At 38.2% G+C, this 19,146-nt stretch overlaps 2 protein-coding genes across 5 annotated transcripts in view; both read right to left on the bottom strand.

Annotated features, from left to right (window-relative positions):
- Positions 1-1,761, bottom strand: part of LOC115579321 (major histocompatibility complex class I-related gene protein-like) — a 30,821-nt gene extending 29,060 nt beyond the window's left edge. Inside the window, exons 1-2 of the mRNA XM_030412825.1 lie at positions 1,705-1,761; positions 1,416-1,536 (exon numbers count right to left, since the gene is read on the bottom strand). Of these exons, the coding sequence (XP_030268685.1) occupies positions 1,416-1,536; positions 1,705-1,761 (178 nt within the window). The remainder of the gene's footprint in view (positions 1-1,415; positions 1,537-1,704) is intronic.
- On the bottom strand, positions 801-15,828 carry LOC115579542 (major histocompatibility complex class I-related gene protein-like). 4 transcript variants are annotated; one of them, XR_003983673.1, is made up of 8 exons: positions 15,625-15,828; positions 14,331-14,594; positions 13,682-13,960; positions 11,048-11,350; positions 10,799-10,912; positions 10,584-10,601; positions 9,122-9,349; positions 801-1,536 (listed from the first exon to the last, which is right to left on the bottom strand). XR_003983673.1 is itself a non-coding variant. In XM_030413089.1 (7 exons), the coding sequence occupies exons 1-7, from the start codon at positions 15,671-15,673 to the stop codon at positions 10,425-10,427; spliced, it is 1,080 nt and encodes a 359-aa protein (XP_030268949.1). In that variant the 5' UTR covers positions 15,674-15,828; the 3' UTR covers positions 9,850-10,424. The 4 variants fall into 4 exon arrangements, 2 of the variants coding, with proteins under 2 accessions (XP_030268949.1, XP_030268950.1); XR_003983674.1 differs by having other exon boundaries at positions 802-1,536; positions 9,122-9,269; XM_030413089.1 differs by lacking the exons at positions 801-1,536; positions 9,122-9,349 and adding an exon at positions 9,850-10,477.
- Positions 15,829-19,146: the final 3,318 nt, after the last annotated feature.

Genomic DNA, 19,146 nt, shown 5'->3' with positions numbered 1-19,146 from the left:
TATTCAATCAGTTTCAGAAACATCAGTTAATGTGCCAGATATTGTAACTGCCACTGTGGGAGAGCTGGGACGGCCAGGAAATCCATGCAGACGACCTCAAAAGTCTCCTTTCCACTTCACTTCCTTAAGAAAATGTAGCCAGGTTGTATGGTGTTTCAAGAAGAACACGTACTATCAATTAAAGCCAATAAAAAAGGCCAACAAAAAAAACATGTAGTTTTGGTATTTTGATTTTATTTTTTGCCTTTTGTACAATGTAAGGTATATAACAGGACGAGAGTGTAACAAATGAATGCCAAATGTGTCAACTGTAAGTTCCTTTGAAATGTCAAACTAAATTGCATTAAACCTCAAGTTTTTGGCAATGCAAAAGTTAACTACATATATCAAGCACAAATCTTAGTTTGGAAAAACACATTACATTACACATTGAAATCAAAATGACATGAACATGTAAACATACTCTTCAGTTTTAACACTCAACGAAACAGGTAACCTGATACTTTAGATTCTATAAAAGCCAGTACCAAATTTCATAGCAGTTTCCATATTTGCCTTGACATCAAAGTAATCAAGGCAATGTGCAGTTGGAATTGTGATTGTCTGTGTGCATGGGCTAACAACTGGATAACATATTGTGTGGTTTGGCATCCGTTCCGCACACATGTGGTCAAAGTGGACAGTGACGGTAAAAGCCTCTCTCTGAGAGAAGATGTCTGTGTGACTGTCCTGTCAACCACTGCATCACGTCTGGGACAGTGAGTGCATCCTCATCCTCTGCAGTTCCATCTGAGGACATTCAAAATGAGACAATGTCAAAATAGCTAAATACAATCAAACAAAACCAGACAGACATGATATTACTTTGCAGCATCTATCTGTCTGCTAAAGTATGAGATCCTGTTTACAGTTACCATTACAAACTGGGAAAGGATACACTTTCTCAGCAGTGATCCAGTGGGTGTTAAGAGTTTTATTAAGTAAGTTATGTGCATGCTACAGTATTAAAGATTGATTTATTTAACTGGCGTTATCATTTGAAGCTTCAAAATTTTAAAGTGGTTGACGGCAGTAATGCTTAACTAGTAAGGTTAATGATAGTATTAGTGGCAGCAGCAGACCAAATACTGTAATGGCACAGTAGCTGTAAAAACATATGCTGGATGTAGTTAGACAAATTAAGAAGCACTGGTTTAACCAATGTGGGATCTGGGAACCCCCAGGTGCAGCTATACAACATAAGGTGGAAGGTAGCACAACAATAAAAAATAAATTACAGCGCAAGACTGCTTTGCTAAGCACTCTCACACCCCTCTTCTCAATTATAAGAATTGTCTGTCTAATGCTGTATATTCTTCATGAGCACTGTCTCAGGCATTTATCTCCCAGTTTGTTCTTATGTTGTAAACACTTGCCTTCAAGCTCCTGCAGGAAATCCTGGAAGTTATTCAGGATCTGTGTCTCTCTTGCATTCTTCAGGGTACCACTTTCACTCATTCTTGGGGCCAAGTGAGACACAATGTAGTACGAGTCCACCTGAAAAACACATTCAGGAAGAAGAAAAATATGTATGACTTTAATCAAGAATTTTGTGTGTTAGCCTCATTTTATCGATCTAAAATATAAGATGATTTCAATCAATCCTGCTATACTTAGTACCACAGGGACACCGAAATGCCTTTTATTCAACAGATCATAACTTACCTTTTCATCATCACCAGCTACAAAGAGGTCACGGCAAACTGCTCTGTTCCTTTCCATGACACCTATCAGACCATATAGTTGCAGTCCCTCACGAAGCTGCCTCAACATGACTGGCAGACAGCCCCGTAAACAGTAGAGGAGCACTATAACGTTTATACAGTATCTCAACTAATGTCAATTACCCACTCAGTGCTTTACCTTGCCGTTACACATCCTTTTTTAACAGGAAAGCCAAGTTAAATCCCTCTTTCCCCAGCACCAGTTTCCATTGACAAAAACAGCTATTTTAGCCTTCCAGAATACGGGCGATGCTGGTCTACTGCCGCTTTGATCGGTTAGTTTGTGTGACTTCGGTAAATCCTAACTAACTCGTTCAAACACCAAAATCACAAATTACCACAATTAAACTTAGGAAATGAGGCAGAAGAAGACCAACACCTCCCTTGCTCAATGGAAGCTGGTGCTTGGGAGAGTGATTTAGCAAACACCTTCACGACGACTTTGACATACGATTCATCGGTCAATGCAGCGTCTGTGTGTGTGTGTGTGTGTGTGCGCTTAGCACGTTGGCTAACCTATACGGTCCATGGTAAAAGCTAATTTAATGTCACATAGCAAAACCTTGCTTTTCTTTACTTATAACTTAACACAACAAATCGACAAAATGTCAGTCACAGACAACGTAATGACTACTTACATTTCATCCGTTTTTCTTGTTGAGGATCGTTATTGTTGTCGTTCACGTCACTTTCTTCTTCTCTCCATAAAGCCAGGGTTTTTAGCGCGCCAGCTACCTACCTATAACTTCTGGAGCACTGAGCCTATTGAGCTCTGTCAGTCAAAAACCAATCAGCCAATGGGGACACTCTGCTAAAAAGGCCCGCCCACCCGAGAGGTTTGTGCCAAAATCGCAAACAAAAAGTCAGGGAGCGCAAACAAAAAGTCAAGGAGCGCAAACGAGACAGGAGTTGTAGAGAGACCAACAGAGGGAACCGTGAACAAAATAATGAATCAATTAGAAGAGTAAAAGACCAATTCTTTGCCATATTTGACAAATTGTTTGATTGCAAGTTATAAGTTTTATTTTTGAAATTAGTTTTATGTTCTCTCAAATTCCTATTTTTGTTTGACATTTAAGAAGTTTTGTTTGTTACTTTTGGCACAAATCTAATTCCATAGACGCTGCTCAGGTGAATGGAGCTGAGATGAAAGTCAGTCTTCTCAGTCAGTTTGGGTTCACTAACTCAGTCCACCCAGTACGTGTTTGTTTCAAATCCTCCTCACTGCAGCTCTGCAGCAATGTTTGGGGAATTATTAGGTCGACTTTAAAAAGTGAAATTTACAGTTAATAAGCGGTTCAGATAACGAGCCAAATCACGGATCAACTTCGTTCCGTTGTACCACTATCTGGTCAGTTTACATTAGTGACAACAGCAAATTAGACAGAGAAAGCTCGACATGCACATACATCATGCACACAAGCTTAAGGTTAGCTTACCTTGCATTCGCTGAACAGTTGCGGGTGTTTCGGATTTAACACGCATCTATGTTAACTGGCGACCGTGAGCCGAATCCGTCTGTGGTCGCCGTAGCTACAACAGATGTTGAAAACAGGAAGAGAAGACGTAGCTGTCCTCTGATCTGCCTCTTTGTTCAGGTTTTCTCTGGTAAAAACACACCTGATACTCCTGTTTGATTAAACGTGTCTAACACTCGCTGTATCAAAGTTGGTTGTTACAGAGGACGTTGTAAACAGGAAAGGGGAGAGCTGCTCTTCCTGTGAATGTGTATCTCCAATAAACCTTTATTAAAAACACGTATTCGTGTCTTCTTCCTGTTTGAGTAAACATGCATCACATAGAGGAACTATGGAGCCCTTGTAAACAAAAAACATAAATAAAAGAAATACGGGAAAAAAACGAGGAAAAAAAACACCAACGCACTAATCAACCCACTCTGCCAATCACATCACGCAGGTGACGCGCGGTATCACCTATTTCTCTCCTCACAGCAGACACACAGACACCTCTGGATCGCAGGAGGAGGCCAGATCAACTTGTGACCGCAGTGTCTGTTCACCGTGTCTGTGCGGTGATGATTCATAACACAAATAAGATTTTCCAAAAGAATATGATCTTTCTTGGTAAAAAAAAAAAAAAAAAAAAAAGAAACCCTTCTATATTGGAGTAAAATGAAATAAAATGCTTGAATGGTGGAAAATAACTGGGTCTGTCTTATATTTTGAGCAGATAAAGAGGAGGACAATTTTCATACATTTTGGTATTGTCCAGTTGTTGCATCTTTTGGGCAGTAAGACTGTCATTCTTACTCATTTTAAGTGGCCTATAACATAATCTTACAGATAAGACACTAACATAAATTGATTATATATTTGGTGCATAGAGACCGTGGTCACAAATTGACCTGGCCACCTTCTACGTCCAAAAGGTGTCTGTGCTTATTTTGAGAGGCTATATTATCATTCAAACTGTGGTTAGTCTGGTATAGTGGATTGGTTATCACACGTTAGGTTGCTATTTCCCTCATTCAGTGCGTTTACATGCACAGCTTAGTCAGATTAAAGCCATAGTTCAACTATGCTACTCAACCAGACAACTGCAATTGTCCGAGTATACATGCCGTCATACCCCCGTACGATAGGTGGCGCTGTACCCATTTCAACTAGTGGTAACAGAGCCTGACCTCTTTACGTCACCAGCTGCCTCGGCATTCAAGAAAGATGGCGTACGGAGAGCGAGACGAAGCTACATCTTTGTACACTTCGTATATGGTGTACATGATAATTACACAAACTAGATGCACAATGGCGCTCTTGCTAGCGGTGATTTCAGAGGAAAGACGCCACCGCCGCTGTCCGTCTACTTCCGGCTCACGGCCCTGGGGAAAAAATCTTGCGCCTGCGCAGAACGCAAAATCCGATCCGATCTGATCTGATGGAACGTATACATGCAGGAGTAATGCGACTATCAATCGAATAATCTGGGTGCTTTAATTCGACTATGAGAAATCCGATCCGGTCCGATTTTAGTCAGACTAAGGTGTATACATGCATCTTAAAGATCCGTTCATAGACTAAGACAGTAATTCGGTTTTCTTGAGTGTCATGTAAATGCACTGATTGAGTCTAAGTTCGAGTCCCATGTTTTATTTGATTTTTTCTCTGTTTGGTTTAAAAGGGTTCCACAGTTCTTCTGTGTGAAGAATGTTTACTCAAATAGACAGCAAAGATAAGTACGTGCATTTCATAAAGGTTGTGCTTATTTGTGTTATAAATCATCACCGCACAGACACTGCGGTCACAAGTTGATCTGGCCTCCTCCTGCGATCCAGAGGTGTCTGTGTGTCTGCTGTGAGGAGAGAAATAGGTGATACCGCGCGTCACGTATTTCTTTTATTTCTTTTTTTTGTTCACGAGGGCTCCATAGTTCCTCTGTGTGATGTTTACTCAAACAGGAAGAAGACACGAGTATGTGTTTTTAATAAAGGTTTATTGGAGATACACATTCACAGGAAGAGCAGCTCTCCCCTTTCCTGTTTACAACGTCCTGTGTTAGACACGTTTAATCAAACAGGAGTATCAGGTATGTTTTGACCAGAGAAAACCTGAACAAAGAGGCAGATCAGAGGACAGCTACGTCTTCTCTTCCCGTTTTCAACATCTGTTGTAGCTACGGCGACCACAGACGGATTCGGCTCACGGTCGCCAGTTAACATAGACGCGTGTTAATCCGAAACACGGGTGATGGTCGTAAAGTGAAAGTAAGTAAATTAGAGGTTTTGCTGCCCCTCGCAACAACTTTCTTCTTGCAGCTCCTGCAGACAGGGCTGCCATCCTCGACCAGCTGTCCCTGAGCATTCTTATAATAACCAACATATGCCCAGACAGCAGAATTGGTTCTCTTTGAAGACGGAAAAAAAGCTGTGAGGACCGCTACTATCACGTTCTCCCTCCGCCATGTTTTCTTCACTACATAACAAGTGCACAATGCACGGGCGCATGCGCCGCAAGTTTTCCAAGCCGTGGTTACCGACCGAGGCGGTTACCATGGTAATTAAAACTTAAACGGTAACCTTCACCGTCGGGAATTTTACCGTGGTTTACCGTGACACCGGTAACTGTTACATCCCTACTCACAATTTAGATGACTGTGAGAAAGATATGACATTGTGTGAAACAGGTTGGATAATTTGTTAGATCAAAAGAAAAAGGATTATTGTTAAATTAATTATGAATACTCTATTTTGGCTGTTATCTCTATCTAGACACTTGTTACATTCACCATTTTCTATTATTCTTTATGTATAGTCCAAATAATCCACAAGTATTATATATTAGTGATATATATATATATATATATACAGGGTTGGGAGGGTTACTTTAAAAATGTAGTCCGCTACAGTTACTAATTACCTGTTAAAAAATGTAGTCAGTAACGTAATCCAAGTACCACAATATTAAAGTAATGTAACTTTATTACTTTAAGTTACTTTTGGATTACCTCAATGCACATGCAATTAAAGACTTCCTCTAAGGAACACATAAAGCAAATTAAATATTTAATTAATTGTAGGGTATGTTAGATTTATTCAGTTTTATTCATTGACTACTAACTATTATAAACTACTACTAGGCCTATTTCTAGTAATAGCAGTAGTAAAACACCCCCACATATAGGATGTGTGTCACTTATTTGTCCCCCAAAATTACCCATACAATTTCCTAATATAATCATGCTATTTTAATACCTTGTTGTGATCTAAAGTGTTAGTGACCCATTTCAGTCACTGCAGGTGTTTCAGGCAATTTTGTAACGTACAAGCCTCACAAGGTGGCAGTAGCTACATTTCAAGTGCCTATGGGGCCCTCGCAAGTCAACAAGATTTCCACGATGAAGTCCGTGCAAATGTTTCACAATAAAAGCCTACTAAGCTATTTATGCTGGAGGACTTTAAATTTGAGACGGACACAGGAAGTGTTGAGTTTGTATTAACAATGTAATGTCTTAATTTTAACAGGGCAAACGGGAGCGAACCAAAACGAGACTTCAAAACTACCAAAAAACCTAAACACGTACCATCCCAGTCACCAGCAGCACCACCCACAGACCCAGTAGTAGTACCTAGTAGCAGCAGCAGCAGCAGCAGCAGTAGTTGAAACAATGACAGTCCGAGTCTGGTTAGCAGGCTAACTAATGTTAACTTTAGCTAACAGAATTTCTGTGTAGCTAGCTAACGTTCGCAGTTTCGCTTACCATTAAATGTTTCTTTAAATTAGATGTGGAGTCCTTGGACGATGGCAGTGTGTGCACAGCTGGGAGGCATAGCTTGCACTGTACAGTGATGTTGTTCCCTCTTACTTCTTTAGAAACAAAGTAATGGCAAAATTTCCACGCAGTGAAAGCATTTTTTTCTCTAGCGCTCGAGTCCATAATGAACGAGCCGCCTGGCTTCACTTGAGAGCAGAGCGTCGTTGTGACTGACTTGTCTGAAGTGTAGTAATGTGTGCACGCGTGCATACGGCATTGCCGCATTGGCAAGTGTTAGATTCATTCATTCACATTTATTCATCATTTATTATCATATATTTTAATTATAATCTAACTAATAATCCCAATTTTTTTCCAAATGTATCTGTAATCTGATTACGTCTTTTTTTCTGTAACTGTAACGGAATACAGTTACTGTTTTTTTGTATCCTAATTACGTAACGCCGTTACATGTAGTCCGTTACTCCCCAAGCCTGTATATATATATATATATATATATATATATATATATACATATATATATATATATATATATATATATATATATTAGGGCTGTCAAACGATTAATTTTTGTCCATAGTCCATACTCTCGATTAATCGCAAATTAATGGCAATTTTTTTGGCAAATTTCTTTCTGTTCTAAATGTACCTTAATGTATTTTGTTCATGTTCTTAATACTTTTAACAACATAAGAAAGGGCAAATATGCTCGCTTTATGAAAATGTTTATTCAATACTTAAAATCATGCACTTCAAATAAAAGGCTAAAAAAATATCCCCTCACCCTAAATGGGATCAAAACATGGTGATTGTCGGCTTTTGACGGGGGGCTCTCTACATCTGCCGTGTGTTTGGCTTGCAAATGATATTTGAGACTCGACGTACTTCAATGATAACTCATTTCATGTCGACAGTACGTGCAGATAACCAGAGAACCATCTGGCAGTGTTTTGAAAGTGAATTTGCCGTTCATCAGTCCTTTCTCCATTTACTTTCACTTTCGCGCAATTAACGCGTTAACTTTGACAGCCCTAATATAAATATATGTATGTATATATATATATATATATATGTATATATACATATATATATGTATGTATATATATATATATGTATATATATATGTATATATACATATATATATGTATGTATATATATATATATATATATATATATATATATATATATATATGTATATATATATATATGTGTATGTATATATGTGTATGTATATATATATATATATATATATATATATATATATATATATATATATATATATATATATATATATATATATACATATAGGCTGTCTGTATCTCTGTCTGCTTGCTCGTCTGTTGTCAATGGACTCGGTCAATCTGACAGCTGATGGCTGCTGAGCCACAGGTAGACGTTGCTCCAGTGAACGGAGCTGAGATGAAAGTCAGTCATCTCAGTCAGTTTGCAATCACTAACTCAGTCCACCCAGTACGTGTTTGTAGATTTCACTTTTTAAAGTCAACCTAATAATTCCCCAGATATTGACGCAGAGCTGCAGTGGGGAGGATCTGAGACAATTAATAAGCAGTTCAGATAAGGTGCCAAATCAACGATCAACTTCGTTCAGTTATACCACTATCTGGTCAGTTTACATTCGTGACAACAGAAAATTAGACAGAGAAAACTCGACATACACAAACATCATGCACTCGAGCTAGAGCTTAATTTAACGTTACCTTACGCTGAACAGCAACAACTTCCTTCTTGCATCTCCTGCAGATAGGGCTGCCATCCTCGACCAGCTGTCCCTGAACATTCTTATAATAACGAAAATATGCCCAGACTTCAGATTTGGTTCCCTTTGAGGGCCACTACTGTCTATAATGCCAGTTTTATGATTTAATCAGCATGGAAAACACCTTCAAACAAGGATTTAGGAATAATAAACTGTTTTAATGTCTAAACCTTGTGGCTCACATCTTTCTTCTGTGTTTTGAATCACCTCATAACAGAAATAACCACACATTAGAAACCTTCACAATAGTAATACTCCAGGTTTTTATACTGTTTCAGTTGGTACCAGTGATGGTGCGCACGCGTGAGGTCAAGTAGAAATAACCTTTGAACCCGTGGGTCAGGATACTCACCAGAAGCCTCAGCAATTTCTTCCAAAACCTCTTCCCAGAGGCAGCGACATGACTCAGTCCTGTCCTACAGCTCGGTTCTGTCCTGAGGCTCGGTCCGTCACCAACTCCTCCGCCCTGCAGCAGCCTTGTCAACGTCCAACCTCGTCTCCTGATTAGCAGTTAGCGATGCTAACCGTTAGCAACAGTCCCATCTTGTCTTCAGTTAGCGCCAGTAACGAGCCCTCACTTCTAAAAACACGCTCGGTTACACTTTTAACAAAATAAGCAAACACTCCCACAAACTTCCGGTTGATAACGGTAAATAATACTTTTCCATAAAGTTATTTTAAAGTTTGCTCGGACTTAAGGTCTTTCCACTTCTCTCCGCAGCTCTTTCTCTCCTCATTTCCCTCGCTTTCCCTCTAGTCCCGCCCCCCAATAGCAGAGAAAATGATGACACCTGCCCGAACAAATAAGAACACAAAGAACAGAAACCTGAGGCATTCAAAGGCCTTTCAAAACATAGGACATTTTGGTAAAATTCGCCACATTAACCATACAAATATTAACAGCAGCAATACATTTATAGGCCCACATCAGAACACTTTACCAACTGAAATAAATGTAATAAACCCATATAAACACATTAGCACTATAAAGAGACTCTTTCTATATAATTACAGTGCAATTGTAGATGTTAGTAAAGGATGAGCATCAAACAGTCAGGAATCACACAGAAACAGATGATATTGATTATTTAGAGTATTATAAAGTAACATTTAATAATTTTCTCTCTGGGTACCTCTATATGTAAGTCATTTCTATTATTGTTGTATTGTTGTTTAATTTGTGTAAATCAGCTCGTGTGTTCGCGCTAAGCTAAGATAACCTTGTCTGGGAGCTAACTCTGATCAGAGTTAACATGATAGACCAAACTCCATATTCTCCATCTATAGAGTGGTGCAGCAATAACTTATTCGTGGAGGCTAACCCTGAAGTTAGCATTGCCCTGATTCCCACCACAACAAATATATCGGATTTCTTAGTTAGATAGAAAGAAACAAACACAAGTTTATGATTCTGACATGTTTTCTTTTTAACTAAACTCTGGTAACATGCTGTCCCCTGATTGTTTTGAGTATGAATTCGACAGAAAACAACAATCAATAAAACAATCAATCAGAGTCGTAGAACATAGAACAGTCCCACCTTCAATCAGTCCTTTTTATGTAACTTTACTTATAGTGCAAGAAGCATTACTGTCTTGTAGTTCTGCAAAGCTAAATAAAGTGACACCAGGAGAGTCACTGAGTGTGTTTGTAATTCAGGTCTGTGGATTCAGCTGTTCAGGGAGCTCAACATCATTGTCAGAAGCTGCTAAACAATAAACACACGAAACAGTGTTAAAAAGGTTAATCTGCACAATAACGTAAGTGTATGTATGTCAGATCAGCTGAATAGAACCAAAGTAAGTTTTACTTACAAGATGGAGGGCTGATGGCTGAAATCAAAACAAAAGACAAATAATTTCAGTCACAGTTGTAAATGCCAGATCATCTTAAGTCACTTTATTCCTCTCTTCTACTCACTCAGACTGAGTATCTGTTTATACTCAGTATGTTTAGTGCTGATTGTATTTACTTTCTCATCTACTTCTCTCATTAATTTGTACTGAAACCATTCATTTTTCTCTCCCACCTTTCTTCTTTTCGTAAACAATGAATCCAGCAGCACCGATGAGAATGAGAGCAGGAACAACCACTGCAGCAGTGACGAGGACGGTCATGTTACTGGGCTTCACTTCCAATGACACTGTCACAAAAAGACCGGTGCAGATGAAGCAGGTTAAAACAAAGCAAAAAATTCAATTAGACTATTATTTCTAGGTTTTTTTTCAGGATGAATTCCCATGCACTCCCCTTCAGCACCCTCTGATGTCACTCTTACCCCAGTTGGTCCTGATCCGATCTTTCTCCAGTTCTGTGATGATGTCCTCCATCACACCAGGGAGCTGAAACACACAGTCGTATCTCGTCCAGTCTTCAGGTGTGACTGATGAAAGGTTCAGGTCAACACTCATCTGGAAGGTTCCATCGTGGTTGGGGAGGATCTCTCCCTGGTCCACCCCCTCATGAAGCTCCTCTCCATCTTTGCTCCAGAAGAGTGACGCTCCGTGAGGGTAGAAACCTGTAGTGAGGCAGCTGACTGGAGAGGAAGGACTCTTCTGGAGGAGAGACACCGAGGGAAGATCTGGAGAATAAAGAGAGAGATATTAAAGAGGAGAGAGAGGAAAAGAAACAAGGTAAAAGAATTATGTAAAAATAAGATTTAGACTCAGAAGGTCTGAAAGTGCTTTCAAGCAAATGTAAAATCACTTTCCTTAAACTAACTATCTCATATGCACCTGTTGTCCTGCCCTTTAGATGTAATGCCCCCCAAATTCCTTAAAGAGGTCCTGCCCACCCTGGGCCCTAATCTACAGCTACTCTCCATTATTAACCACTCTCTCACTTCTGGTTCTGTCCCTGATGGCTTTAAGATGGCAAGCATGAAATCTTGAAAAACCCACCCTTGACCCAACCCAACCAAACAACGGCAGACCCATCTTAAAACTGCCATTCATCTCCAAAATTCTTGAAAAAATAATTTCACAGCAGCTACTCAAGGTCATTGAAGGACACAATATTTTCAACTAATTCCAATCTGGCTTTTGCTATCTTCATAGTACAGAGACAACACTGCTTAGAGTGATAAACTAACCAAAACCAATCACAGATCCCACGTAACACCAATTCTCTTCAACATCCCTTCATTGGCTCCCAGTATAGTACAGAATAGACTTCAAGACACTACTCATCACATACAAGGCCATTCATGGTCTTGCCCCTCCCTCCATTTCTGATCTCTTACACCCTTACTCCACCTCTAGACCACTCAGATCTTCAGACCTAGGCCTCCCATTTATACCCTGCTCCCTCCTCAAATCTAAGGGTGACTGCACTTTTGCTGTCAGGGCCCATCCCTCTGGAACAGTCTACCCTCTTCCGTTAGATCAGCTGAATCACTAAATGATTTCAAAAAACTTCTCAAAACCCATCTCTATTGTCTTGCATTCCCTGCAATAGAACTTGTTCTCTGCATATATCTGTACTTGTATTTTTATTTTATTTTATCTTATGTTGTTTATTTAGTTTATTCTTATGTTTGCTTTATTTATGGTTTATGTTTACTGTACCCTGTACAGCTCTTTTCAAACTTTGTTTTAAAAAAGTGCCATACAAATGAAATAAGCTTAAACTTAACCTTGGCATCACAGTCTGAGCTTTGATGGTGAGTAATATGGGGCGCCAATTGTAAAGTTGCGCATGCTAAAATAATTAGCAAATTTTCGCCACATTTAGCAACAAATCACATCTGAAAAACATATGCCAATTTTTAAATGTTACTTTTGACCAGATTTACAACAGTATTTGTGAACCTTGTGATATTTACTCCTCTTGTCAAAATACAGTGTCAAAAAATGAAAAATCTAAATCTAAATTTGAAAAATTAAATCTAAATGTTAAATGTTAAATCTAAAGGTTAAATGTTAATTCTAAATGTTAAGTATGAATCTAAATGTTCAATTATAATCTAAATGTCAAATCTAAATGTTAAATTGTAATCTAAATGCTTAATGTTAGGTGTAAGTGTTAAGTATAAATCTAAATGTTAGATTTAAATATAAATGCACAATTTTAAATATAAATGTTGAATATAAATTTTAAATTCAAAACTACATCTAAATGTTAAATACAAATGTTACATCTAAATCTAAATGTTACATTTATATATTAATGCTAAACGTTAAACCTAAATGTTAAATAGAAACAGAGATAGAAATGTTAAATCTAAATCTAAATGTTAAATGTTAAGTCTTAATCTAAATGTTAAATCTAATTGTTGTTTCAGACGCATTACTGAACCTCTGTATTGCCGCCAAAACAGCCCTACCAATGTTTCCAGCTAAGTCACTGGACATGGTGGCAGGCAACATGCAAGTGCATGTTTTACATTTATTTAACATTTATATTTACATTTGACATTTAAATGCAACATTTAGATTTAGATGTAACATTTAGATTTAGATTTAACATTCAGATTTAACATTTGTATTTGTATTCAACATTTAACATTCAGATTTAATACTTGACATTTAGATTTCGATTTTGTATTTCGATTTAACATTGACATTTTATTTTTACAAAAGAAGTAAATATCACAAAGTTCACAAATATTGCTGTAAATGTGGTGAAAAGTAAGATTTTAAAATTGACATATGCTTTTTTAAATGTGGTTTGTTGCTAAATGTGGTGAAAAGTTGTTGTTTATTTTAGCATGCGCAACAATCATTGACCATATTACTCACCATCAAAGATCAGACTGTATGTTTAATTTAGAGTAATGTTACCCAAAGATGTCTGTGATTGGTCAGGACTAAAAAAAATGTAAGGCCAACAAAAAAGGAACGACAGTTCCGTTCAAGCAGCCTATATGAAGATCACTGTGTCTAATGAACTACATCAGGTGAGGTGATTCTACCTGTTCTCAGCAGAATCTCCTTCAAATCCTCAACAGACTTCTTCAACCATTCTGGGCAAGACTGAGTTAAAGTACGGTTAGAGTGTCCTCTTAAAAATGGATCTGCTTCCATCATCGGTTTGGCGATGACAGCCTCAGGTGTTAAAGCGATCCATGTAAATGAATACGGATCCAATTCCAAGAGGTCTTCTCCATCATAACCATACTGAGCGAAAATATTGACCTCTTCAGTCTCATCATCCCATTCACAGCCTCCCACCATCTGTAAAACATGGACACCTGAGACAGAGACAGAGACTGTAATTAACACTGATTCACAGATGAAACATTCAGTGGAAAGATGATCTTAAAAACATTGTACATTGTGTGATGACTGTTATTTTTTTAGTGGTGTGCGTTCATAAATCAGATTATTATCAGTAGTTTGTGTTTAACAGCTTAATGTTGACATGATGAATGACAGGTAGTGGCTGGACCACTAAAGACAAACTGATATGATGGTTTACTTTACATGAATCTCTATTTCAGGTTATGTGTAAAATGATGTTAGAGTTTGAACTGATTGGTATCTTGAGGCCCTGGGTCACTTTACAACTAAGAAGCAGAACAGAAAAAAGTTAAACAGGCTATAACATGTTACATACTGTACCTCCACTTTGGTTGTAGAGACGCATCAAATTGTTAGTCAAGTCTTTGAAAGTGTTTGGCAAAGAGTGGAAACATCTCTGTCTGTACAACTCCAACTGCTCAGGATTCTCTGTGAAGAATGATTTAGCAATTTCCTTTACCTCCATCCTTTTGTTGGTGTCACAGTAACACAACATAAGTTCATCAACTTGCACTGTTGCCATAATTTCTGGGATGTTTGGGATGCCACTTGATGCAGTTATGGTATATTCCATGGAGTGTAGCACTGCAGGACAAACAAAGGTTTGTTATTGTTATCATTTCAGACAATCGATTTTGACACACAGGGTTCTCAATACAACATCTTCTGCTTTTTAACATGTAAAGTGTCTTTGGGTACCTTGAAAAGTGCTGCATAAAATAAATGTAGTATTATTTATCATTATTAACGCAACCAGGAAATAGTTCAATATAACTTTGATAGTATCATTCATTATTTCATAGAAAAAAAAACAAGGACAAAAAGAAGAATCAATAATAAAACATTTTAAAATTCACACTGTTTATTGTAATATAGCAGGGTTTTTCCTCTCTTGACTTGAGGGCCTAAGAACAGAGGAAGTCGTTCACTGTTCAGATTGATCAATACATTTCATCCAGATTTCATTGAACAGTATATGGTTGATTAATCAGTAATAAAGGATACTGTTGTTCGCTCTTAATTCAAACAAGTATGCAAATATGTTTTAGTCGGAATAAGGATGTTACAGACAGGTTTTAGATGTGTCAGCCTTTATAGACTGAGCTCTTTTGGTTGTTTCATTTTGTACAGGCAATGTTTTGATCTCTTTGTCTTTTGGGATGAAGAATGTTGCAATGTTAAATTGTTGCAGTTTGTCCTTTTTGCTACTACTTAAGTCAAGGTTGTCATAAGTCCTTTTTTGGGGCAGCTGTGGATCAGAGGTAAAGCTAGTGTATTGTTATTGGAGGGCCGCTCGTTTGTTTCCCTTGTCTGCATGTCGAAGTGTCCCTGGGCAAGATACTGAACCTCAAACTGGTCCTGATGTGCTGGTTGGCATCTTGCATGGCATCCACCGCCATCATTGTATGAATTACTATAAGCCTCTTTGGACAAAAGTGTCTGCTAAATGCCCTAAATGTTAATGGTCTGGGAAACGATGACCCACATCATTTTGCACTGACCCACATAACATACAGTTTCTACTACTCCACTGGAAGTGAAACTGAACTTGGAGCAAAATATTTGAGCTGACAGTGAGGTTTAAAGAGTTTAATGATTTAAAATGTGATCTTACCTGGTGATGAAACGTGACAGAAGAGAAGCAACAACAATAACGTTCTCATCTTGATTTAATGAAGGAGACTGAGTGAAAGACCAAGCTGGATCAACTGTTTACTGTTATTTTATCCTGGCAGAGGGAGGAGTTTCTGTCCTGAGAACAAAAATAAGCCAAACTTCTTCCGAGTGATCCAGTCCTCACAAACACCCATCACATTAGGTGAAGTATTAACATTGAATCCTACAATTTATTTGGCAAAGTCCTTATCTTAAGAAACACCCGGCCACACACCCGACCACACCAACTGTGGTGATATCATAACAGATGTGATTCAGAGATTGGGTCAGACTGAGACTGTCTTTGAATTCAAGTGAGCGACATTTGATGGTAAGACTTGCATTAATGCTGGTATCTATTTAAAGTGAGTTGGTTATAAACCACCCTCATGAATGAACCATACATTAATGATTGTTTAATTTTACGCATGAACCATGATAATAAATATAAAGAGAAGTAGAGATTCATGACAAAAATCGACATCCTGTCATTATTTTAGAGACTCCTCAGTTTTGCACAAATCATGTTCAAGAGAAGCCTGAGTCAAGTCGAACTCCTCCACTGGTCTCACCTGGGTTTTGTGGTTAAACTGTATGATGGTAGAATCAGTTGAATTGAGCCACTTATTGGTAAATGATTCTAAAGACCATCTAAACCCACAGAGGGTCATTTAATCTCTCACACAGACAGAGTAAGTGTTCCAGATCAGATGACGACTTCTGTCAATCCCACATCAGCTGTTTGTATTAGTGTTAAACTGCTTGACCTTGTTCGACTGGACACAAGTGTTACACCCTGTTCAGCAACATCAGTACATTCCTGATGTTTTTATTCAATCAGCCAGTTATCAACAGGTCAGAAGGACTCTTTCTGTAGAATTATAGTGCAATTACCATGTAGATGTTAGTGAAGGATGAGCACCAAACAGTCAGGAATCACACAGAAACAGGTGATATTGATAATTTAGAGTATTATTATGGTAAAATTAAACCTCTGTACCTCTGTATTTATATAAGTTATTTCTATTATTGTTGTATATTTCTTGTACATTTCATCTGTGTTAACCGTCGGCTCACTACTGTGAATAAACAAGTTTCAACATGTATCTCACTCTGAGTCTCTCAGTCTCAGTTTGTTTCTCTTTCTTTCTAAACGTATCTTATGACCTCCTCACAGGTGAAGTGCTCCTCTCCATCTTTCACCACCAAGACCAGCATATGTTGTGTTTTGGTGCTGGTCTATGCTGGTTTTTATAACAGGGAATCTTTCCTCGAGCTGTGAATCTCCACTTTCACTCTCACAGACTGAATTTGGTGTCAGCACGTTATACCTTCTTTGATACAGTGAACAATATGCACAGTTTCATGAGAGGCAGCAGCAGACATACAGCAATGTGGAAGTGCAAAGAGAGCTCCATCCAGGACACCGTGCTTGGATGTAAAAGACAGGTTTTAGTTGTGTCAGCCTTTATAGACTGAACTCTTTTGGTTGTATCATGTTGTACAGGCAATGTTTTGCTCTTATTGTCTTTGTGATGCAGAACGTTGCAAGGTGAAATTGTCTCTGTCCTTTTTGTGACTTCTACGTTTTAATAAGTCATATTCTCTTCTGCGAAAAGATTAGATTTGTGCCTAAATCTAAACAACCACGGAAGGCACCATGCAATACAAACCTTTCAGAAGCAATGTAAGGCGGGTCTTGGCGTCTCGAACTATCTTTCACACGCAACAGCGCCGACATTTAAAACCCACTCGACGTTCTCCTGTGTGTGAGAGTGAGAAAGAGAGCGCGGGTGACTGTGTGTGTGAGAGAGAGTGTGAGTGTAAGCCTCTTTTTCTTGTATTTGTAAGTTGCAGTGCGCTTTTTAATTAATGTGAAACTAAATATACTCTATTTGAAGGCAAGTTTGTTTTTTGCCTGTTTATGTCACTGAAGTCATTGTAATACAATGATTCTTTATATATATATATATATATAATATAATATATATATATATATATATATATATATATATATATATATATATATATATATATATATATATATATATATATATATATATATATCACCTTTTCATATTAAAATTAAAAAGCTGTTGTAATAATGTGTGTGCAGGTAATGAAGTGAAGTCACTAACAACATGCCAGACTCCCTTACAAATCAAGTGATTTTAAGAGTTGTTGCATCTTGAGGAGAAACTTTACAAACTCTGTGAAACGGCTGCTGCTAATTTTAGGTCCTTGGTGCCTTCTTGTAAATTCAGCATTGAGTACTAAACATTAAGATGTTTATTTCCTTGTAAAAAGTGTCATTGTGGCTATAAAAGCCTGTCACTTCTTGGCGACAGAAGAGAGCAGAGAGTCGCTGGACTCCCTTTAAAAAAGCCTAATTTTTAATCATGTTGCGTTGAGAAAACTGTATACATTGAAACGCTGTATACAACACATTCTTCAATATTTGAGCCTGCTTTTTAATTTGGCAAATGTAATACATGAATATATTCTTTGTGTAAAAAACGTGTTTGTTCTAATGAGCACTGGTCACTCAAGACTGAGCTAGAACACACAATGAGACAAAAGTGACAATGGGCTCAACTACACCAATAAGACTCATTCAAATTAAAACTTTTCACAAGCTTCTTGGACATTTATTGATTATTTTACTGTAACATATTGCACAATAATATCTACAACAGTATGACAGATTTGATGATAACACACAGGCTTCTTGGACTTTTATTGCTCAAACTGCTCAGATCACAGAGTGTTGTGGTGCTGAGACTCCAGTCATGAAGGGCTGCTGTATCTTTATAAGCCACCAGATGTCAATATGCTGCAGAGTTTGAAGCCCAAAAGCTCCATAAGGCTTCATCCACCTCTCTCTAGTTCAGACTCACTGAATGAGTGACTGTACAGAATGTATTGTGGTGGGGAGGGGGGTGAATCTACTGTTTCATGTGATAAGACAGCGAGACCATCAGGCCTGAGCAACAAAATGAATGAACTGCAATGGCAGAAAGTGACAGAAGCTTTAAGCACTGTGAGCTCGGAGCCGCAGACTTTGGAAGAGTTTAAAAAAGTGGTCTGATTTCAAGCGAGAGGCCAAGAGATGCATCTTTGTGCACGAGGATCCCCACGCTCCCTCCGCCTGATGAATGCAAGTCTTACCATCAAGTGTCACTCACTTGAACTCAAAGACAGGTTCAGAAAAAAAAACAAACCTCTTCAGTCTGACCCAATCTCTGACTCGAAGCTGTTTTGATCTGTTTGTTTTAAATCCCCATAGCTATGTGAAAAAGGAAGGAAGTGAGGGAGTTCACTGGTAAAGCTGATCCCCTCATTCTGTGGTCAGGTCTATTTTGCGGTAACCACGGAATAAACTAGTATTCACTGTTAACACTTTACTTAATGTTAGGGGTGTTGTGAGGACTGGATCACTTGAAGGTGGTTTGGACTATGTATCTTCTCAGGACAGAAACTC

Source organism: Sparus aurata, chromosome 3 (assembly GCF_900880675.1).
Source record: "Sparus aurata chromosome 3, fSpaAur1.1, whole genome shotgun sequence".
Classification (NCBI taxonomy): Eukaryota; Metazoa; Chordata; class Actinopteri; order Spariformes; family Sparidae; genus Sparus; species Sparus aurata.
The sequence above is the reverse complement of the archived record's forward strand: the minus strand, read 5'-3'. Positions and strand labels throughout refer to the sequence as shown.